The sequence below is a fragment of the Crotalus tigris genome, unplaced genomic scaffold (genome assembly GCF_016545835.1).
Source record: "Crotalus tigris isolate CLP2741 ecotype Arizona unplaced genomic scaffold, ASM1654583v1 scf7180000017893.383635, whole genome shotgun sequence".
Lineage (NCBI taxonomy): Eukaryota > Metazoa > Chordata > Lepidosauria > Squamata > Viperidae > Crotalus > Crotalus tigris.
In genome coordinates, this window is record NW_024096709.1 from 187,520 (window position 1) to 211,696 (window position 24,177).

At 39.1% G+C, this 24,177-nt stretch overlaps 1 protein-coding gene across 4 annotated transcripts in view; it reads left to right on the top strand.

Annotated features, from left to right (window-relative positions):
* Nucleotides 1–19,524, top strand: part of LOC120308288 (arylsulfatase D-like) — a 55,316-nt gene extending 35,792 nt beyond the window's left edge. For 3 of the 4 annotated variants that reach the window (XM_039344154.1, XM_039344156.1, XM_039344155.1), the window contains 4 exons: nt 2,426–2,560; nt 4,786–4,948; nt 6,132–6,253; nt 19,150–19,524. In XM_039344154.1, coding sequence (XP_039200088.1) covers nt 2,426–2,560; nt 4,786–4,948; nt 6,132–6,253; nt 19,150–19,505 — 776 coding nt within the window. In that variant the 3' untranslated portion in view covers nt 19,506–19,524. Of the gene's footprint in view, nt 1–2,425; nt 2,561–4,785; nt 4,949–6,131; nt 6,254–6,617; nt 6,835–19,149 lie in introns of those variants that run through there. The other variant, XM_039344157.1, reaches the window with a different exon arrangement.
* The last annotated feature ends 4,653 nt before the right edge of the window (nt 19,525–24,177 follow it).

Below are 24,177 nucleotides of genomic sequence, written 5' to 3' on the forward strand. Positions count from 1 at the left end.
GATTTGGGTTAGGAAAAACCCCAAGCGTGTTGGCTCCCCTTTGAATTTCACCTCCAACGGTGGACGTCTTGGAATGGATCGGTGCCTCCGTTGTTGGTGGTAGTGTCTTCCGTCCAGATTGCCATCTGTGGTCCGGTAGGGGGTGGGGGCTACTGGATCAGTAGATGTCCCTGGGGTTGCAGGTTCCACGTCCCCCTCGGAGTCTCTCCCTTTGCGGCTCCAGGAGCTGGGGCGGCCGTAGGGCTCAGGATTCTCCTCTCCTAGGGAGCTGAGAGTTCTCTTCATCAGGTCAATAGCTTTCTCTAGGATCCAGTCTGAGTACGGTGCCCAGCTTCCTCCCTCTTCACTTGCGTGCATGGATTTCTCCATCTCCTGCTTCCATTCTGGTTGCTTGGTCCCCCGTCTCAGGGTCACCTTTCTTGATTCCTTTCCCCACTCACTTTTCTTTCCAACACCCATTGACCAGCGAGGCTTGTGGTCCCGTGTCTCCACCACTTCTTCCCCTGAGGAATCTGACCTCTCGGCTCCCAACATCTGGCAAGGTTTCAACTGGGTCAGCGGCTCTCTTTCCAGGGAGTTTTCCCCCTTTCTTGCTCCATTGTCTGACATGGTAAATTTTTTGCAAAATCCCCCGGCAAGGGTCTCCCTTCCAAGTGGATTAATTTTGCAAGTCCTGTCTAATGTAAGGACCCACCCCACTTTGCATCTTAAGAAGACAGAACTCTTGGAATAATTCTTCCAACAGGAATCCTTTATTAAGAAGAAGTGGTTGCAGGTGTGCTAGAAAGGACTTGGGGTCCAAGCCCTCCCATTCAAGGTTTTAAGGGGTTCCCCAGTAGTCCCACCCAATCAACCTCCCTTCCAGTGATAGTTTCAGGCATCACAATTCCACCCCCTTTTTTCTTTCTTCCGTCTGGAGGGAGACTTCAGATAAACTACATGAAAGGCAAATAACCTTCTTTGTTATGGTAAGGTTCTTTGGTGCTAACGCTTTGAGGTTACAATAAACACACATTCAGCATTTAGCTCCTTAGAAGTATACTGAAGGAAGTGAGGGCCATGAAGCCCCTTTGTTCTCCCCCTTCTCTCCCTCTTATGGCAGAATCCAGAGAAGGCAGAATTAGGAGTTTCTATATTTGATAATTAACGGTGAAATATAATTGGATTCTTACAGCATGGTTACTGCATATCCACATTCTTGTTATTCTTATCAAGCAATTGTCAAAAGACACCTTTCATTTAGATTTTGGTGAGCTTTCTGAAATAAAGATTTAAAAAGTATTTTTTTTTACTTACTGCAGTATTGCAAATAAATGATGTCTTTTTGATGAGTTTAGCATCATGCAATCTCAGTTCATTTCAAGAAATCATTTGTCCAGTGTAGGAAGGGTGCAATCTTATGAAAAATATCTTAAATAAATCTGACTATGTTTATTGGCAGGCTCTGCATTATATAAATAAGTAAATATATCAGAGCGTAAAGTGTTTAAAAAATAGTTTAAAATTACAAGAATGACGCAGAATCAAAGTACTTTTTCTCAGTTATTGAGCTAAAACTAGAGTCACAAAGCAGATAAAAATGAAATAAAATGAAAAAAATTAATGAGATAAAATAGAATTAAAAGTAAAATAAGGTCATAAAGGTAAATAAAAATATAATCTAATCAAAATGTTACTGGCAAGGTCCTGAAACATTAAAAATACTGCCAGCTCTTAAACAGCATTTAGTGGTACTATAAGAAATTATAATATTCTGATCCATTATGATATTAAGTAAAGTAAAAACAATCAACACAAGTTGAAACATAAACTAAGAAAAGTGTACTAAGTTTCTATCATAGTTCATAGTATGATTGACAATAAAGATGTACATGAGCTTTTGTTTCAGTAGCTCCTGATTTGCAGTAACTAAGGTGTTCATTTTATGGGATTTTCTGGCATCTTCTTTCAAAATTTCAACTTGCAACTCATTGCAACATGCCAGGGTTAAAACTAAAAATATTAATAAAGCAATTTGATTGAAATATCAATCAGGGTTATGTCTGCTGATATGAGTACCTAAATAGACATCACCAGAGGTTATGCTGTCCTCAATTTGTTTTTCCATATTAAAATTACAAATAAAGGTATTGATAAAATAAATATGGATAAATAGTATGGGAAAAACTGATCGTTGGAAAGAATCGGAATTCATAATCTGAACTTTAGGTGTTTTAAAGGATATAGCAATAAAAATATGTTCTTAGGCTCTCTTATCTGCACAATTCTTGGGATTATGTTATGAAAAGTTGGTTTTTAATTTAATAAAATAATCTAACAATATTAGTGTCATGCACAAACTAATCAAGATCACCAAAAATAGATGGTATAATAGAATTTTGCCTGACTTAAAAGTTAGTGATACATAAGTGATTTTGCTTTACAGGACAAATTTTGGATACTCTTGATAAGGAAAACTTGAAAAACAGTACTCTGACATATTTTACTTCTGACCATGGTGGACACTTAGAGGCTTGGGAAGAAAATATTCAACAAGGTGGTTGGAATGGCATATACAAAGGTGAGAGTAACCCTCTTATGTTTCCTTAAAATTTTGTTTTGCATTTTAAAAGCCATGATATGCTACTTTAAACATAGTTTAAGATATGGAACATTGAAATTTGGTTTAAGCAAAATCTAGTAGACCAATGAAGCGTGCATGTGCAATCAGAAGATGCAAAATAGGAGTTTAATTCCTGCAAATAATCAACTTCGCTAGAATGAAAGATTATCTTTGAAAGAAAGACTTGTAATAGTAACTCTATGAAGTCCCACACAGATCCATCCGAGTTAACAGTGTTGCTTTTAATCTCCTAGAAAGATTTATTTTGCAAGACCTAATGATTATAAGTCTCCCTTTGCAAAAACAAAGCATAGATAAGCATTGTTATATGTAGACATTAATGTGCTTATGAGTACCACCCTGACCATCTGCTTGACTTACTGACCATTTGTGGGACTGCTTCTCCCTAAGAATATCCACCTATCCCACTAGATCAGATAGGATGGGCATGCTCCAGATCTCACCAGCAATTCAACAGATCTCCTCCTTTCTAGCCTTTTGTAAGCCCTTTAAGACCTAGATTTTTACCAAGATGCTGAGATTGTATGAGTACAATGAAAACAATATGGAGTCGCTGAGCCTGCTATGGGGCATCCCAAGGGAGATAATTATCACTCATAATACTTGCTTATTGTTTGCATTGTTTTATTTATTGGCTCTATGATTGTGAGCTGCCCAGAGTTGTTTTGAGATAGCCATATAAATCTTTTAAGTAAATAAATAATTTAGTTTAATTTTCTGCTTAATTCCCTTTAATTGTTCGTGGGTTCTTGCTCTAGGAATCTGATGTCCTAAAAGGTTCTGTTGTTTACAACACCCTACAACTCTACAACCTAGCTAAGATAAAAGTGAAGTGTTAGAAGCACTGGGTTCTGGCTGAAAGTTCTCTGTGTTTGCAAAACCTTTCCCAAAGACAGACTTACCAAGAAATCAGCAGCAATTGCAAGAGGCTGGCAAGAGGGGAGAAGATGAAGGGGCTGTTAATATGATGATGATGATACCCCAAGGTTCTGAAGGATCTCAGAACAACTGAACTATATCTTTCAAAGATCCTGGAGCACCAGAGAACTTCTAGAGGACTGGAAAAGAGCTGATGTAGTTCCCATCTTCAAAAAAGGAAAAAAAAAAAAAACAGACCCAGGAAACTACAGACTTATCAGCCTGATCTCAAGACCTGGGAAATTCTGGAAAAGATAATCAAGCAACGAATCAGTGAACAGTAGAGGCAAACAAAGTCATAATCAAAAGCCAACATAGCTTTGTCAAAAACAGATCATGCCACAAAAATCTTTTTGCATTCTTTGACAAGGTGACAAAATTAATGGACTAGAGCTGTGGTGGCGAACCTATGGCACGTGTACCACAGGTGGCATGCAGAGCCCTCTCTGTGGGCACGCACGCCATCGCCATCGCCCCAGTCCTAGGCCTTCAGCTGGGTTTTATAAAACCTTTTCGCTTTAGGCCTACGCCACTATGTGCAAAAAAAAAAAAAAGATTCAATCAATCAATCAATTTCAACTTCCCACAGGAAAAAAAGATCTCGCAAAGTTGGAATTGATTGATTGAACTTTTTAGTCCCACCCAGTCTGCTATTACCACTGTGGCCACACCCACCCAATGGGCCATACCCATCCAATGGGCCATGCCCACCCGGCACCCAACAATACATAAGTGGGTTTTGGGTTGCAGTTTGGGCACTCGGCCTCTAAAAGGTTGCAACCATTTGTCTGAAATGTATAGGGTTTCCTGCCTCAGCAGGGGGACTGGAAGACCTCCAAAGTCTCTTCCAACTCTGTTATTCTGGAAGAAGGAGAAGAGGAAGGAAGAAGAGGAAGGAAGAAGAAGAAGAAGAAGAAGAAGAAGAAGAAGAAGAAGAAGAAGAAGAAGAAGAAGAAGAAGAAGAAGAAGAAGAAGAAGAAGAAGAAGAAGAAGAAGAAGAAGAAGAAGAAGAAGAAGAAGAAGAAGAAGAAGAAGAAGAAGAAGAAGAAGAAGAAGAAGAAGAAGAAGAAGACTCAAGTTGTTGACAATTCTTAGCAACCACATACATTTTCTTCTTAAAATCTGGTTTGTCAACTGTTCCAGAAGTGTACTCTTCACTCCTTTATCATTCATTTATCAAATTTATATAAACACACACACACACACACACATAATCATGAAATGGTTTTGTATGTTATTTCCAGGTGGAAAAGCCATGGGAGGTTGGGAAGGAGGAATCCGGGTTCCAGGATTAGTTAGATGGACAGGAGTGCTGCCAGAGGGCAAAGAGATTGCTGTACCAACAAGCTTAATGGACATCTTTTCCACATTAGTTCATTTGGCTGGAGAAACAGTGCCACAAGACAGGTATGGATGCTACAGAACGTAATATCCCCAAAACTACTGAAAAGTACTTAACAGTACAGACCTGCTACGATTCTGATTTATTGACTTTCAGAATATTTCAAACTATTCCTTCCATTCTGCAACTATGCAGATTTTATTTTAAAAGGTGAATGAAGCAATGAGAAAACTTGGGAGGTTTCAAATTAAAGAAGTAAATGCATTTTTCATAAATTTTCAGAAATGAGGTAAGGCAGTTGCGTGATCAAAAGTAATATAAGCAGAATGTTTGTTCTACATTTAGGAACACAAGTCTAGATGGCTGGGTGAATGGATGGGAAGTAGTTTGATATTGTTGAATTGCTATTCTTTCCATGGAATAGCACTTACAGCGTCCAAATAACCCCAGTACACTGGTAGAAAGTTTTACCAACATAGACTTGCCTGTAGCAATATAATAGAAAAAAATAATATTTTGGAGGTGGTTGAGACAAAACTGAGTATTCTTATTTCCATATAAAAGTAAGATATCTTTAAAAGTAAGGTTGACTCTTCATGATTTCATGAACATGTCTATGGAATCTTATTGGCAGTCTTATTGGAATTCTATTAAAAAAACAGTTTAGCTCACAGTTACCATCTAAGAAAGAAAACAATCCAAAAATAGCCTTTTAGTTGATATGATTATTCCTTTTTCCGTTTGTTTAAAGTAAGCAAAAAATAATAATAAGTGCAGTAGTGCATAGAAGAACTGTTCTATCTTCTGCCTTGTTTAATGTAACATAGGAGAATTTAGAAAATGATGTTATTCTGCCACTGTCTTTCCCACTCCTCTTATAAGAACTAATCAATTAAGATAGCATACAAAGTCTGTTCATTTATTTTCAATGAGATTAGTATTTTCTTCTCAGGACATCATCCCAACCAGAAATTCCAGTTCACTTTAATGAAGGCTTCAAAATCACAATATTTTTTAGAAATTGCAGAAGTAAATAGAGAATTATTTCTGGCCGAAGAATTTTGCATATACTCCAGAAAATTCACATGTACAAGAATTTGGAATTTCAAGTGATTTTGACTGTATATATAGATGTCCAGTTACATTCATTCAGTGTATTAACAAATGTTTGGTTGTTGGACTATTAATGCAAGGCTCTGAAGTACTTCAAGTACATCTATTGAAAATCTGTGCTTGTTGTCCTTTTAGGGTAATTGATGGCCGGAATTTGATGCCTTTGCTGCATGGACTTGTTCAGCATTCAGAGCATGAATTTATGTTTCATTACTGTGGAATATACTTACATGCAGTGCGGTGGTACGAGAAGGAGAGTAAGTGTCAAGGGTTCCTCCGAAGAAATCCTAATTTGCCTGTGTTTTAGCTTGCAGGGTTATGTGTTGAAATGACTTCAAAACTGATATGCTTTGCATTTTGATTTGATTTTTCTCAATTGGAACAAAATGTATCCTTCCACTTTTACCCCTTTCCAAATGTAGGGATGTCAAAATAAATTATTTTTAAAAACCCTGCATACAAAAATAGATACAGTACTCTGTACTTCTTGAAAGATGATGGAATGTCAATATTTTGAAGAATTAATGGATCAGTATTTCAGTATCTGTTTCTTTTAGTTTGTATAAAGAACAGTTGTATCTCTGCTTTACAGTTCAATCAAAAACTGTCACTTTGACCTAGGATGTCAAGGTTCCAATTGATGATCCCAATGAAGCAAGCACAGATGAGACATTCCAATCTTTAATGCAAAACTTTATGGAGCACAGCATATCAGCACATATCGATCACACACCTTGGTTCCAATTTACATGAAAGCTGGGACATGACAATTGAAGTAAAGACAAGGATAGAAAAAGCTCGAACAGCATTCTTCAAAATGAAAAAAGGTCTTCTGCAGTCACGACATAAACCTAAGACTGAAAATCAGGCTTGTCAGATGCTATATTTTTTCTATCCTGCTCTATGGAGTAGAGAGTTGGTCTCTGACAGAAGGCCACCTGAAGAGACTAGAAGCATTTGAAATGTGGATTTACAGGCAGTTGTTACGTATAAGCTGGGTTGACAAGATCAGAAATGAGGTAATAAGCCGCCTGGGAAAACCAAGGGAAATCATCAAAACAATTAAAAAATGAAAATTAGAATATTTCGGACATGTGATGCGACACCCAGAAAAATACGGCATACTCCATTTAATCCTCCAGGGAAAAATTGAAGGCAAACGAGGTCCAGGCAGAAGAAGAACATCGTGGCTTCAAAATCTAAGGGACTGGTTTGGACAAAACTCAGCAGCACTTTTTCGTGCGGCTGTTGATAAAAACATGATCGCCAACGTCCAGTAACGGATATGGCACAAGAAGAAGATAACGGCACCAATGAATAGAAAACCAGCTCTAATTAAAATGGTGCCAGAATAGTAAATTAAAAGTGTATAACCTCCCTTCTCCTCTGATAGTGCAGATCACATTCCCCAGTTAAGTGTCAGACATTTGTTATGAGAAAATCTTCAGTTCCCAGCCAAGACCTTCTCTGATGACCTTGATTCTCATGATGGACCGCTCACACCTGTGATGAGCATTCCAATCATCCCCCCTCCTGCCTGGGTCTGTTGGCAAGCTAAGAAACAACAATGGCTGAAACAGAATAAGTTTCTTTGAAGCTTGACAGGCTGGCCCCCTAGAAACTGGAAGGAACCTAAAAAACAATAAGCACACATTACATGAGGGTCCCAGTTTCCGGGGACATGTATTATGGAATTTCTCTATTAAGCGATCCGCCTTAACATTATGGACTTTTGTCTATGTAGCCTCCGACATAGGGTAACCCTTCCACTGGATTAGGTACTACAACTTCCCCTTGTGGATTCTAGAGTGTAGGATGCTTTTAACTTCATAATGTGTCTCCCCCACATACACACACACTATTATCGGACCAGGGCCCTCTTTCTCAACTGGTCTCATCCTAGAACCCTGAAACGGTTTCAGCAGGCTGCAGTGAAACACTGGTTGTACTTTACCCAGTATTCTGGGCAGCCTTAACTCTAGTAATCATATTGATGACTTTTACGATGGTAAATGGTCCTATGTACTTCAGACCTAGCTTTTTGCAAGTTTGCTTCAACTTTAGATATTTTCTACACAAATACATTTTATCTCCCACATGGAAGAGGAGCTTGCTTTTTATCTGCCTGTTTCTTCTGGCTTTCTGTTGCTTTGTTTAAAGCTTTTTTTACATTGCTCCAGACACTCTGGAATGAGTCTACCCACTTGGCTAAAGTGCCCAAGGAGGGAGGCTCCTGAGGGCATTCTGGCATAGATGTGAATTCTAGCCCTGTGGCTATCTTAAAAGGAGTGAAACCTGTGCTACTGTGTATCATGTTATTATATGCCATCTCAGCGAATGGCAGGAGTCCTGCCCAGTTAGACTGCTAGTAATTTACATAACAATGCAGGTACTGTTCCACCATTCTGTGGCCCCATTTGTACTCAGATGAAAAGCTGAACTAAGCCCCCAAGAGGACCCAATCATCCTTTTCCCCCCAGGTTTTTTATTAATTTTACAATATTACATTTACATATTTGAAAAGTAGCATGGCGGCTAAGCACAGTAATTCCATTATATTTGAATATCATCAGTACAAATCTCAAAGTATTACAACAACTAATTCCCTCTTTCCTCCATAATATCTACTGTCATATTCGAACCAATACAATTCTTATTCTATCAATCAAACAAAAAGTACCTTTCTAATATTCATCAATAATCTTCAGTCTATATGTATCTTAATTAATTTGACATTCCACTTTTTAGACAATAACCTAGTAAGTTTTTCTTAACTTTAATTTCTCACTGATATTTAAGTTTAACATTTAATCTTTATCATTTCCAGATTTTAAATGATCCCAATTTCTAAGTGTCATATCTCACATTTGGGGCTAATAATTTTTTTTCTTTTCTTCTACTTCCTTTCTTTCTTCCTTTCCAGAAAGAGAAAAAAATAAATAAAAAATAAAAATAAACCACTAACATTTGTACCACAAAACCATATACAAATTTAATTATTAGATGTATACTTCTAAGTTTTATTTAACCTTTGTTTCAACTCATAACAATATCTTAAATTCAAATCTTAGTTATTCGTAAACATTCAAACTTTTAGCCAATCAGTAACCTGATGGTTAATTTTCCCTTAATATTTTAATTTAACATTTAATATTTATTTTTTCCAATTTTTAATTAAACACAATTCCTTTATCACAATTCCTCATACATTCTAATATTTAAAATACACACCTTGTATATAAATTCTACCATCTATCTTACCAATCTAATAAGATAGTATAATATTCTTATTTCAATATATTTCTAGATTTTATGTGACCAACATTTTCTTTATTTCAAATCATTACAATATCTTGTGTTCAGAATACATATTCTATCCATTTAGATATATTCTATTTTAGATCTCATGTATAGATCAAAACCCCAATTTTTTTCAATCTTATTCTAGCTTTTTTTCTCTGCCAGGTCATTTTTCGTATCTTTGCCTTTAAATCATCAAACAAATCTCCTATTGTTGTGGCTATTGTTTGATGTTCATAAAAGCATCTAGTTGATGTTTTCTTAAGAGGACTAGTTGATTTAGCTGGTAGTCTCTTTGTTTTTCCAGTTCGATGCAATTGTCCCAAAGTATTTATCTTCTATTTCATCTGTTTTTCTTTTTTATCTTCAAATTCCTTCTGGTTTATAAGAAAGTCCTTTCCTTGTTCTCTATTATCAGTTTCTTTTTTGTGTTTTCCATTGTCTGTATTTGTCGAGTATCTAAGTCTTCTGTCATAACATTTAGTTGTTTCACTTTCTCTATAGAATTCTGTATAGATAATTCTTTGGTTGAACTCATAGTTTGAGTTTGCATATCCAGACTTATATGCAAAGTTTGGATCATCGCTTTTAACATACAAAGAATTTATTCCTGTACTTCCTCTGTAAAAGGAATCCATTCCTGTTCTTCCATTGTAGTATATTTAGTATATTAAACTCAAAAAGTCAGAAAGTCCACCAAATGGGGAGCTGAGCTGAGTTTTTTGCAGATGGTGTTTCAAGGTTGCTTTATATCTTATCTATTTTCAAAGCTGTCAACAAGTCTCTTGAAGAATAGCAGGTTACATCTCAGAGTTAGTTGGATCTTTTTAGCCCCCCCCCTCTATTTTAAGAGGAAAAAAACCTCAAATCTTCAATAGTAATTAGAGTGAAAATCAGAGAAAAAAAATAGAGAGTAGAAAGTTACAAATTTTATAATCCACCAATTTTAGGAAATAGAATTCCAATTAGAATCCCAGTATTTTTCCAACGTTTTAAACTCCCAAGTGGTTAATTGCTGCTGTTTCTGGAGGGAGGGCTAGAATCCCCCTTCCCTCACCACAGGGGGGAAAGTACTTTAGCAGCTTATGCAGGTAATTAAATAATTAGGATGTAAGAGAAGCAAACCTCACCCAGTCCTGTCCACGCTGCTTTGAAGTTGCCAGATGGTAATGTGACTTTGGCTGTTAGCAGCCTAGGGACGAGCCATATTTCTATGGCTGGTCCTTTCGTCCACCGGTTTGGAGGGATCGCCTGCTCTGACGGGAGAATTGCTGCTCTTCCGCAATCCAGCGAAAGCCCCTCCTTGCTGGTCACCTCTTCGGGGCAACTTTCAGCCCTTTTCAGGGCCCCCCAGCGATGCAAAACTGAACGGGAGAGAGCAAGTCTCCCAGCCTTCCATAGAGGCCTCGGAAGCCTCCCAATCCTTATAAACTCCCTCCAGAACCTAGCAGTGAACTGGACCCCTTGGTCTGAAATGATGTGCTTGGGCTCTCCCCATGCAGATGATAAATGTGCTGCAGAAACATCTTTGCTAGCTTCTGGGCAAAGGGGAGTCCATGGCACACGGTGAAATGGACTTGCTTGGAGGACAGGTCCATGACAGTCCAAATCACAATGTTCCCCCCACCTTTGGGTAGTTCCACAATGAAGTCCATGGCTATCTCCTCCTAGGGTCTGGTAGGTTGGCAACCTGCTGCAGCAACCCCGGGCTCTTTCCAGGAATTCTCTTGCTGCACACACAGCACAGCTTTTCGCATAGCTTTCAATATCCTTTTTCATCTTTGGCCATCAAAACTGACGGTTAGCTAGATGTGAGTCTTTAGAAATTCAAAGAAGCCAGCTTGCTTGGCATTGTAGCTACACTTTAAAATTTGTAGTCACAAGCTATCTGGGATGTATAGCTTGTCCCCCTTCCATACCAACCCCTCCCTCAGGGTTAGCTGTCTTTAATAAGCCCCAAACTATGCGCCAGTTTGTATCTCCTGTTTTAGTTACTGGGCAAAAATATCAGTAGGAAGTGAGCTCCTTTTCTTCTTTTGCCACCTGGTGGTGCTTGCGCTGCTTGCTGCCTCATAGGGATGATGGAGTTCACCACCTCCTCTCAATTACTCGTATACTGAGGCATGCAGGACAAGGCATCCACCAGGAAATCCCCCCCCCCGATGTACTTCAAGTCAAAGTCAAACCAGTTGAAATACTGAGCCTACCGGACATGCTTGGGGGAAAGTGTGTGTGGGGTTTTCAAGTTTTTATGGTCAGTCCACATCTTGAATGGGATTTTACTCCCTTCCAGGAATTGCCTCCAGGTTACAAGCACCCACCACACTGCAAAGTCTCCTTTTTCCCCACACGGTGCACTCTCGATCTGCTTCAGTTTTCAGGACGTGTTTGCGCACAGTTGCATCTTCCCCTCCTGGTTTCGCTGGAGAAGGACCATTCCTATGGCCACATCCCTGGCATCTGCCTGAATTACAAATAGCTCCTCTGGGTTTGGATGTTTTAAAACTGGCTCAGCCGCGAACAGCCCTTTCAAATTTTTAAATGCCGCTTGACATTCTATCATCCAGTTCAAGGGCTGGGTTGGGCAGGGCTTCTCTCCCCCTCCTGCCATTTTCAATAGTCCTGTGATGGGCAGGACAGTCTTGGTGAAGGAAGGGATGAATTGGCTGTAAAAGTTTGTGAACCACAAGAAGCTCTATAGCTGCTTGCGGGTCTGAGGAGCTTGCCATTCCAAGATGGATCTCACTTTCCCTGCGCCCATCTCCACCACCTCACACAACACTCTGTAACCTAGGTAGGCTGGTTTTGCGAAACTCGCATTTTGACAATTTGGCATCAGCTTAGTGTCCAAAAGTTTTTTTGGCACCTGCCGCACAAGTTTTACATGCTCATCCATTTTCTCAGAGTAGATGAGGATGTCATCCAGATAAACCAAAACTTCCTTGTAGAGGTTTTCATGCACACCTCATTTATGAGCTGCATAAATACGACTAGGTCCCCTTGTAGGCCAAATGGCATCACCTTAAATTGGTAGCTTCCTAGAAGGCAGTTGAAAGTTTTCCACTTGTTGCCTTCCTTCATTTTCACTCAATAGTATGCCTCCCTCAGGTCCAATTTTGTGAAAACCTTCCCCTTGGATAAGTGTTCCAATATGTCTGTCATAAGGAGGATTGGGTACATGTTTTCCATGCACACTCTGTTAATTCCACGAAAATCAATGCACAATCTCAGTGACCCATCTTTCTGCTTTTGAATAGCACAGGGACTGCTACTCGGGATTTTGCTGCTTGGATAAATCCCCTTGCCAAATTCTTATTGATGTAGTCTCTCAGCTCCCTCAGCTCCCTTGGAATCATGGAGTATATATTTGGCTTTGAGAGTTTCAGTCCAAGCAAAATCTCAATGGCACAGTCTGTGGGGCTACACTCCATCTCGGTATTCTCTGCTCCTCCTCCTGATCTGACATGGCCTTGCTGCATTCGGGGTTTCCTTTTACCTTTCTCTCTGGTATGGACCTGCCCTTCTTTACCCTGGGAGGTCAGGGCTCCTCCTTTTCATTACTATTCACTTCACAGTTTTCTCCCAATGGACCTTGGGGCTCCACTTAGCTAGCTAGGATATTTTTGGGGTGACCACAAACCTAATAGTCTCTTGGTGGTCCCCTAGCCTCAGGTGCCCCGGTTCAGTCAAGTAGGAGGTAGCTAGTTCCCCCACTAGGGAACCATCAACCTGCTCAAATTTCATGGGCTGCCTTAGCTTCCTCACTTGCAACCCTAGTTTCTGTACCATTGGCAGGCTGATTAGGCATCGGGTCTGAATCTATTAGGGCCTTTACCACCCCCTCTCCCCTGAGCAGGTGGCCAAAATCAGCCATATGTGTCCATACCTGTGAGTGCTGTTCGCACCTTTTAATGGCCAGCTTGTGCTCAATCTTTTGGACACATATGGCTGATTTTGGCCACCAGTTTGACCTCACCGATGTACGTACACTATCCAGCGACACTACTAAAGGAAGCCGCTTACTTAAGGAGGCTTGGCTCTCTGATAAAAACTCAATAAACCGGCACATAGAACTCTGCCTGGCACATCAGACATTGAGAACGTGGGACAAACAATATCAGGGATCCCAACGAAGCATATTTTAGAGTAGCCATAACCTATATGGTGAAAAAGATTAAAGACAAAAAATAACAACAAACTAAGCTCAAAAAAGAACTTACAAAATTAGAATTAGAACTACAAAGATACCTACAAAAGAAAACTCTTAAAGAACGAATGGAGATAATAAAACACAAATTAAATCTAATAGAAGCTGAAGAACTGGCTCAACAAATCTAAAGAGCAAAACAAAACTTTTTTGAAAATGCCAATAAGCCGGGGAGATGGTTGGCTTATCAATTGAAAAAAGAAAGAGAGAAGAAATTGATAAATTACAAGATGTGAGAGGCAATTTACAATGTCAAAACAATGTAATAAAAAATAATTAAAGAATTTTATGTAACACTTTATAATGCAGAAGAAATTCCTCAGGAAAAAATAAGGCAGACTGACTAATTTAAAACTTAACATTAAAGATTCTCAGATGTTTTCTTGATACTGCCACCTGCACCAAAAATAGTAATACCAAGCATAATTAATCTCAAAAGGCTAATTAGCAAGATTAATTTTGATGTCAGAATAATTGATATAAAATGTTGTGGGCCTAATTCAGAAATTTGTATTACTCTGTAAGAATTAACATGACATTAACATAGAATTTCATTGTAGTACACTTATATCATAAAGAAATACAGAACTCACAGAGAAAAAAATCTTCAAACAACATGGGTAGCGAAACAATAAAGAGAAGTGAAGCTATATTACAAGCAAATGCATTGCCTCTTTTCTGTATTAAAAAGAAATAAAGGAGTGGAACAGTAGCATATTTCTTTCCTAAAAGAGAATACAGGCAACATAACAAGATTGCTTGTCTCAATTGCCAAACTAGAATTGAAACAGTTATATTGGTGAAAACTGTAGGACGCTAAGAAAAAGACACAGGCATGTCTTGAGCAGAGGTTTGAAGCTGCAGGACACAGCTTGACAAACTCTTGAGTTTATTGATTCTTATATACTTGTTACATACATAGGCTTTACCATTTAATGCTGACAAAGGTTTCTTCACTGGAAAATGTCTTCATGTAAGCAACTATTTTCTAGTAACACATTACATGTTCAGAGATCAGGTAAAGAGCAAACAGGAGAAGGAACTAACAAAGAGGAAGAGATAGGAGAAGGAACTAAGCATATTATCTGTTTAGATAGGTAAGGCATTAAGTCAAAAGGGTATGAACTTCTGGCTGCTTCATTAGGACAAAGGGTATCAAAAGGTTATGAGGTTTGTGGGGGGGGAAGCATGGCAGTTTGCTGCGCGTGCAATTTCCTCCACATCTCACTCTTCTCTATTTTATTAGTGAAGACATTATCCTAAGCTGGAGTAGTTAGTGGGTATTAGTCAGGGGACATATAACTTTGCATTTGTTTATACAAAACATAACTTGTTCCTGAGGTAAGTTAATGGTAGTTTAGTGTGGAAAATTGAAAGTAGAGAAAAAAAGACATTGAATAACCATATATGTGAATAATTAAAGGATACCTCTTGAAAGGAGGTACAATTTAAAATTCCTTGACTGACATGTATACAATGAAGTTTTTTAGATGAAGTAGTACAATTGACAATTTTTGCACAAGTAAGATTTGTAGGAACAGCTACAATTGGTGTATGTAAAACAATAGCATCAAGGGGTAAGATATAAGAGATAGGACCCCAGTTTGACATAGTTGCATAATAATATTCATTGTCTGATAGAAAATTGCTTAACCAATATAATTTTTTTAAAACTGAAGCGGGAACACACAAAGGTATAAGACAGGTAGATAATAGATTTTCCATATCATATGATTCAGAAATACAAAGGTCTGTCATTTGTGTGATATTAGCTAATTGCACCCAAATATTATATTTCATCCGTGATTCTAAAGGATGAGTGGGAGAGCTTGAGCCCCCACACAGCAATTAAGAAGGAAAGAGAGGCAAAGAATGACTAAGGAATTTGCAGTCAAAACCACAAATATGGCAGCGCATAAATTCTCTGGTGTAAGTTCTTTTCCCTGTTGCTACAGAACCATCTGTGCTTTGGATGTTAGGTTTTTCACATCATCCCAGGTTGTTGGTCAACTGCGATGGCGAGAGCGAAAGGGACGTTGTGCTGTCTGAAGAGTCACCTGCTTCATTTCCAGTATTGGGTTCTGGACTTGATGCCATGACTTCTTTGGCTGGTTGCCCAATGAGGGAGCACAGCTTTCTGCTGAAAGTGATGCTGGTGGGCAATAGTTTTTTGAAAGGAAATATTTAGCTGATTTAAAGTTATTAGGACTTTATTGACTTGATGAGTTATCCATGCCAAATTAGGTACCCTTGATCCCTCCTTTTTTATTTGTTTGTGAAGGCAGTCCTTAAAAGACCGATGCATATGTGAGAAACAAAGGATAGCTGCTGTAAAGTTAAAAACAAAGCCATAAGATTGGGGTCGATCCTGGGCATGATGTAAGCACCTGGAAAATTAAAAATAAATTGGCACACATAATGAGAGTCAGAGATTAAGTTAAAAGTCTATTGAGAAAAGGTGTGGAAAGCTAAAATAGCAGCAGATAATCCTGAGCATTGTGATGAGGAATGCACTGCAGTGTAAGACACTTTCCAGGTTGTTTTCCTTTGGTCAATAAGTCAAATTCCAAGTTAATCAAATACCATTCAGATGGAAACAAATTTCTATTAAGTAGGTTAAACATTTACAAAACTTAAGTAAAACAATTCAGAGTCATTTCTTTAGGTTGATAGATATATAGGTCTAACTAAACAATTTAAACTCAACAATTTTTTTCCCAAAAAATTGTCCAACAATTACTGTCTCTTCTTTCGAGTAAAACTTTGTAATCTGAAACTGCAAGAGTGGTCATTAAATTTCATCTCCATTCGCAAACTGGAATTCTAAGCAGAGAGGAAAAAAAGTTTTAAATGAACAGTTCCCCCCTTCTACTTTCTGTCTCTCTTGCTCTTAAAGCAACACAGCCAGTTGAAAAACAAAAGAGACAGGAAAAGTTTTTGTTACAAACTTCTCACCACTAAAAATTAGTTTTCTCTCCTTGGCATGCATTTTCCATAAATTCTCTCACACATTCTCCATGGGACTTTTCTCATGCAAACACTTACTATTACTTTTCAATTACAACAATAAAATCTGCAGTTTTTTATTTCTTTTACAGCCTGGGTGGGGGGTGGGGTTTGAGGGCTAACACACACACTTAGGTATCAACAAATTAATTCATTCATTTTCATTCTAGCTGCTTGTATAAACAATTCCACATACAAATATTTCATTTCATACTTTCTCCAGGCAAACTAGTTATTTTTAAATAAGGCCTTTTTGTATTGTTGTTATCAGAGAGGGTTTGACCCTCTTCCAAGTCTTGGAAATAACACAGAACAACACAGACAAACATATATACACAAATACTAATAAAACAACATTGATTTAGACATATGGCTTGTCCTGCAAGAAGCAAGAAAAATCATGAGATGATTCTAACCAAACGTGGTTTTTTTTATAGGGCCCTTTTAATCATCTCCTATTTTTCTCACCATTCCAAGCCCAAGCATAATGTTCTGGGTGGCCATACACACATATACACACATATACATAAACAAAACACACATCAGTTTGGGGTTTGATGCTAAAACAGGCCTCCCCTTTTAATTAAAAAGGAGGAGAGCATTTATGGTTACTTCCAACTTATCCCAGCAACTTCAAAAGACATTGGGGAAAGACTAAAAGGAATATTGAAGGTGTGAAGGGTGAGGGAAAAGTAGCAGCCTCCTCTCCTCACCCCTTGACAAAAGGGAATTGATTAGAGCCAGATTAAAAGGGGGAAAAGAGAAGAAAAAACTTGCTTTCAGTTCTTTGAATTTTCTTTTCTTTTTCTTCTGTGGCTTTAATTGTTATCAGGTAAACTAGCCAACCAGAGGATTACAAAGTTTTTCAATGTTGTCTTGTTAAAGATTATTTATACTTCTACACATCAACACAAAGCACCATCAGACATTGTCTGACAGGGTTAAACTTAACAGCTACTTGAAGTTTCAAAACATCCCAATTGTTCAAAACACATTGCAGAGGAGTACATTTTAATTTGTTTCTTTAAATTCCTCTGATGATTCCCCATATATATATTTTCTACTTCAAGATTGTTCCTCTAATATTTTCCTTACGGGGGTGTATGGTGGCTGTAAGGAGGCAAAAGAATTAGCCTCTTCAGAAGGAGCTGAAAATCCAATTAAAGATGCTTTCGGAGGCACAGTTTTTACTTTGATCCTAATCAGGTGTGGGGCTTGTAGTTAATTGTTGCCATGCTGAAGCATCTGAACCAAATTTTTCCACTGCTTGATGGCATTGATGCCATTGATGTAATACCTGTACTGGAGCCCAAGATTCAAGATGTAAAGTATGCCCTATTTTTTCCCAATCTCGTAACCTAAGTGTCCAGCGCTTAGGATATCAAGGGGAATGTTTCCCTACCTCACCCACCAACTTCCTTTTGTCCGTATCAGGCGTTTTCACGTCTGATTTGTGTAACAGGAATCTGAGTTCCTTTGCTAGTGCTGAGATAGATTGCAACCCTTACTTACCACTGAGGGGTCCCGTAGGACGAAAGTGCACTTAGAGTCTATTCCAGATGCTGGTAAGTAAGTTGGCTGTTGCTCCCTCGGAAGGGGGGGGGCTGTCCCAGTTGCTCCATGGGGGGGCTGTCCCTGTTTTCAGGTGCCAGATGTAGGACACTAAGAAAAAGACGCAGGCATGTCTTGAGCAGAGTGTAAGGACCCACCCCACTTTGCATCTTAAGAAGACAGAACTCTTGGAATAATTCTTCCAACAGGAATCCTTTATTAAGAAGAAGTGGCTGCAGGCATGCTAGACAGGACTTGGGGTCCAAGCTCTCCCATTCAAGGTTTTAAGGGGTTCCCCAGCAGTCCCATCCAATCACCCCCCCTTCCAGTGATAGTTTCAGGCATCACAATTCCACCCCTTTGCTTCTTTCTTCCGTCTGTATAGAGACTTCAGATAAACTACATGAAAGGTAATTAGCTCCCTTTGTCAGGGTAAGGTTCTTTGATGCTAGTTACATTCAAATTCTTTCTTTGATGTGCAATAAACACATTCAGTTTCTTAGAAGTCTACTGAAGGAAGTGAGGGCCATAAAGCCCCTTTGTTCTCCCCCTTCTCTCCCTCTTATGGCAGAATCCAGAGAAGGCAGAATTGGGAGTTTCTATATTTGATAATTAAAGATGAAATATAATTGGATTCTGACACAGAGGTTTGAAGCTGCAGGACACAGCTTGACAAACTGAATTTATTGCTTCTTATATACTTGTTACATACATAGGCTTTACCATTTAATGCTGACAAAGGTTTCTTCACTGGAAAATGTCTTCATGTAAGCAACTATTTCTAGTAACACATTACATGTTCAGAGATCAGGTAAAGAGCAAACAGGAGAAGGAACTAACAAAGACAGGCAGAGATAGGAGAAGGAACTAAGCATATTATCTGTTTAGATAGGTAAGGCATTAAGTCAAAAGGGTATGAACTTCTGGCTGCTTCATTAGGGCAAAGGGTATCAAAAGGTTATGAGGTTTGTGGGGGGGGGGAAGCATGGCAGTTTGCTGCGCGTGCAATTTCCTCCACAGAAAACTTGACTGTTTAAAACTTGTTCATAGTTTGCTTCCATTTTAATGAATCAGATTCTTTCCCATCAGGTGGAAATGTGTGGAAAGCCCATTATGTGACCCCAATTTTCCAACCTGAAGGATCTGGAGCCTGTTATCCCATTAAGTACTGTCCATGTTCTGGAGAAGGAGTCACCCATCATGATCCTCCTCTACTGTATCATCTCTCAAGAGACCCTAAAGAAGCCATGCCTCTGTCAGCAGACAGTGAACCACAATTTTACACAATTCTGGAGAGAATAAACAAAGCCAGAGAAGAGCATCTCAAAACTCTCACTCCTGTCCCACAACAGCTGTCTTTCTACAACATCATCTGGAAACCATGGCTCCAGCCATGCTGTAGGTCATTTCCATTTTGTTATTGTGACAAAGAAAACAATATGTAATATAGTCATCATTTTTGAAGTTGTTTGTCTTTCATGTTTTATCAAGTCTAGAAAAAAAAACCTCTAAACAGCATAGCATTCACTGGATGAAAGAAAGAGAGTTTAAAATGTGTTGTGTTGCAAAGAAAGATTTCATCTCAGCTTGGGGGGGGTGTTTTGGTGTGGGTATCTGTGTTTCCAGGATTAATGACAGAAATAATAGAAATAGATTTTATTGCAATTTCTTAATTTCCATTCAGTAAGGGAGACCTAGATTACTCTTCTTGAGTTCTGCTTTAGTACAGCACTCTACACTGGAGCTCGTGAGAGTCTCAGAGCCCTCTATTTTTAATTAGGATTTTATAAAGTAAACATAATGACATTACATCACCCAGCACCCTGGTATATTTACAACTGTCATTTCCAAAACTTGGTTTTCCATTATACATACATACATACATACATACACATACAGAAGAAGAACACCAGGGTAAGTTGGCATTTCTTGATGTTCTGGTTTATCGCCAACCAGATGGAACCCTGAGACCCAGGTCTACCACAAACCCACACACATTGCCAGAATTTTACATCATGATAGTAATCATCTGGTGTCCCACAAGGCCAGCTGTATTAGAACCCTCTTCAAGAGGGTAGACTCCCACTGCACCACGGCTAGAGCTAGGATGGATGAGAGAAAGAACCTTCTTAAGGTGTGCAGACACAATGGCTATCCTATGAAATTTATTAGGCGCCATAGTCTACCACTTAGACCCCCTGTTAGGTCTCAAATGGAGGAGCCAACACCACAGACGGTCCAGGTTACCCTCATATTAGTAACATCTCAGAGGCCATGGCTAGGTTATTGGCACCCTACAATGTGAGGGTGGCACATAACCCGAATCAGACATTACGATCTAGGGTGATGAGACCAAAGGATCCCCTCCCCATTACAGAGAAGTCAGGTGTCGTTTATAAGATTAATTGTAAAGATTGCCCCGCTAATTACGTGGGAGAGACGTCCAAACACATTAAAACAAGGATCCACGAGCATAAGTTGGCTGTAAGGAGAGGTGAACAATACTCCCAGATCGGGGCACATATGGTGGAGTTTGGTCATAGGTTTGACTTTAACAACGTCCAGGTGATGGCTAATAACAACACGAAGGGGGGCCGGCTCCTTAAGGAAGCTTGGCTCTCAAACGAGTCCATCAACCGGCATGTAGACTTATGTCCTGCTCACATAACGTTAAGAGCATGGTCCAAGGGGGATTGATCCCCCAGAGGGAAACGACTCAATACCATAACGTGCCTTCTGGGAAGAGGGTCGGTGGAGAAGAAGAGCCCCGAAAGTGCCCAGATAGGGAGTAATCTGCAACTGAGCAACCTTCCGAATGCTGAGGCGTGTGCTCACCCCCAACGGGTGGAAAAACGTATTGATAGCAGAGAACCAACTGCTGACGTCTCTCCATGCCTCGTGAGGGATTGGGTAATAACACAATCCCATTCCAACACACGGATGCGGAGTGATCGTGAATGGAAGGGTCGTAACATCGCCCTCACCCCCATCAGCGACTCCGTGATTAACCCCACCCACGATAATACCTCAACAGTGTGCTCTCGCCTCGGGGATGCGAGTGAACTATGGGAGGATGAGGTGATTGTTTACAACTCTATAGCCTCTGCACGCTCCCGGGAACACCTAAGAGGAGTGACCCCCCCCGGAAACATGCAAGGAGGTGGAAACTGGGAACCAAAGGACCCCCTTCCCTCCCCTTGAAGACGATCACGCATCCCCAAAGAACAGAGAAGCATATGGGCAGCGGAGAGGGGGCGACCCCTATACCGAGGGCTCTATGTGGAGGGGAGGGCAGCAGTCAACCTAAAGGTGTTACGGACTTTAGCAACGCCATTAAAACCGCTCCCATTGATAAGAAAATGAAAAGAAAAGCTAGTGGGGCAGCATTGGAGAATGAGAATCACGATGAGACAACCACAATAAAACTCCGTGACGTAGGAGAAAACAATGAGGTTGTAGCTGTGAAGAAGGACTATGGAAAGAGTGAGGGTGGGAGGAGAACGGGAGGAGGAGTGTAGGAAGGAAGATGAGGAGAACAAACAGCGAAAACATGCAGGCTCCCTCAGCTCATGATCACATGAGGAGGGGAGAAAGGGTGGGGATATAGATACAAGCAAGGAAAGCAAGGAAACAACGGCCAGCAACACGGAAACTACGATCAAAGTGCAGGTGGATTGTCTGAGACCTGTAACAAGGTCTAGGAGCCGTGCGCAAAGAACACCACATCCATAAATAGCTTCCCCCATCGACTGGAAATTACCCTGACGATGCTGGTAGCTGCCAGCGAAAGCTTGGTATTTTATCTTATTAAAACTTTTTATAGTTTGATGCATTTTGGTGTTCGTGCATTTTTGCTAGTTAAACATAAGTCTACCCAGGAATCACCTTTTTGTTTTTAGCATTCTTAAGTATGTATGTATGTATGTATGTATGTATGTATGTATGTAGGTCTTTGGTTATTTGGGTTTTCTCTCGCGTAAAATTGGAAGTGTCTTGGCGACGTTTCCACGAAGTCCCATTCGTCATCTTCATATATATATATATCTAGAGTGCTGTGTGCTACACCCTGTTGCCCAAATATGAGAGAGAGAAATCTTTGCCTTGTATCAGCTCAAATTAGAGCCATCCACAGGCAGCAGTGGCAACTGCGACACCATATATATTTCTAAAATTTGGATTGCTAGCAAAGAATTAAGAGAGAACTGGGATAGCTATTTCAAACTTTTCAGTTCTTTTCAACCAGACATACTCTTCTGAGATTCGAACCTGGGCTGTCTATAAGTTAAGCAGCTGTGTTAACCTCTAGACCACTTTTGCCAGCTGTGTTAGGGAAGGAAGAAACGGGAGGAGAATTATCTAGAGTGCTGTGTGCTATCTTTTGCCTTATATCAGCTCAAACTAGAGCCATCCACAGGCAGCAGTCGATGGTTCTAGTTTGAGCTGATACAAGGCAAAATATTTCTCTCTCCCATATTTGAGCAACAGGATGTATGTAGCACACAGCACTCTAGATAATCCTCCTCCCCTGTTTTCCATAACCTGTGATAGTCTTGTGCCAGACTCTAGGGGCTCTTCCAAAATAAAGACTACATCATCTGCATAGGCCTGTAATTTAAATCTCTCTTTCTTAGTTTCTAAGCCTTTAATCAATTTATCTTCTCGAATTATTTTTGTTAAAACTTCTAAAGAGAGTACAAATAATATGCTGAAAGGGGGCAAGCTTGTCTCGTACCTTTTTGTATTTGGAAACTTTTTGTTAATTCTCCATAATTACTTTTGCTTCTTGTTTAGAATAAATTGCTTTGAACATGTTTATGAATCTTTCCCCAAATTCCATATATTTAAGTTGGGTCAACATAAAATCCCATCTGACGTTGTCAAATGCTTTCCGATCAATGCCATTTGCTTTTCATTATGTGATTCGTAATATTCTAGCGTATCTAATGTGATCCTAATATTATATCGTTATTTGCCTTTTAGGCAAGAAACTGTTTTGATCAGTATGGATAAATTCAACTAAGTATCTTTTTAATCTTTCTGCCATTATTGTCATAAAGATCTTGTAGTCCGTATTTAATAAAGAGATAGGTCTATAGTTTTTGATGAGAGTTAAATCAGAGTTTTCTTTAGGAATTAATGTAATGATTGCTTCTTTCCATAAATTTGGGATCTTTGCTATTTTTAATACTTCATTAAAGTTGGGCCCACAAGTTCTTGAAGATTTTTGTATATTTCAGACGGTAATTCATCAGGGCCGGGTGTTTTATTACTTTTTTGTTTTTTAATTGCTTCTATAATTTGCTGAAGTGTTATGTCCTTGTTTAATATATTTTGGAATTATTCCAGGACCTTCGGCAGATCAGCATTCATAAGGTATTGTAGTATTCTTCCCTCACTAATCTTTTCATCACCTTATAGAGGTTTTTGTAGAATTCGTACATCACATTTTTTTTTCTTCAGTCTGGTGTACCATCTCCCCCGCTTCATTGCATAGTTTACTAATCCATCTTTTATCTTTTTGTTTTTTCAGTTTATAGGCCAACCATCTCCTGGGTTTATTTGCCTTTTCAAAAAAAAATTGGTCTGATACTTTTTATTTTTTGTTCCAATTCTTCTTTTTCTATAATGTTCAATGTATGTTTATTTAGACCTAGTTGTCGTTTGAAATCCCTACGTTGTGTTTTTTTTTTTTTTGGTAGTTCTGTTTCCATTTTTTTGTGTTCTTCCTCTAGACTTTTTTGGCAATGCCTTTTCTTTTTATTTTCATTGGCCATGTATGCAATTGCAGTTCCTCTCATGACTGCCTTGGCTGTATCCCATAGATTTTGGGTATTAGTCTCCTCTTTCTTGTTTGTCTGGAAGAATATCCACATTTGTTCTTCCATCTTATATTTGAATTCTTTTTGATTTAAGATTGCCTTTTTTAAGGTCCACTTACTTGTTGTCTTCTGTCTTTTCCATTTGATTATAATAGAATTATGGTCTGCCCATGTATTAATATCTATTGTTACATCCTCTACATCTGAATTTAATTCTTTCGTTGTCCAGATCATATCAATTCTAGACCACGATTGGTGATGCCCTGAATAATATGTGAATTGTTTTACATTCAAATTT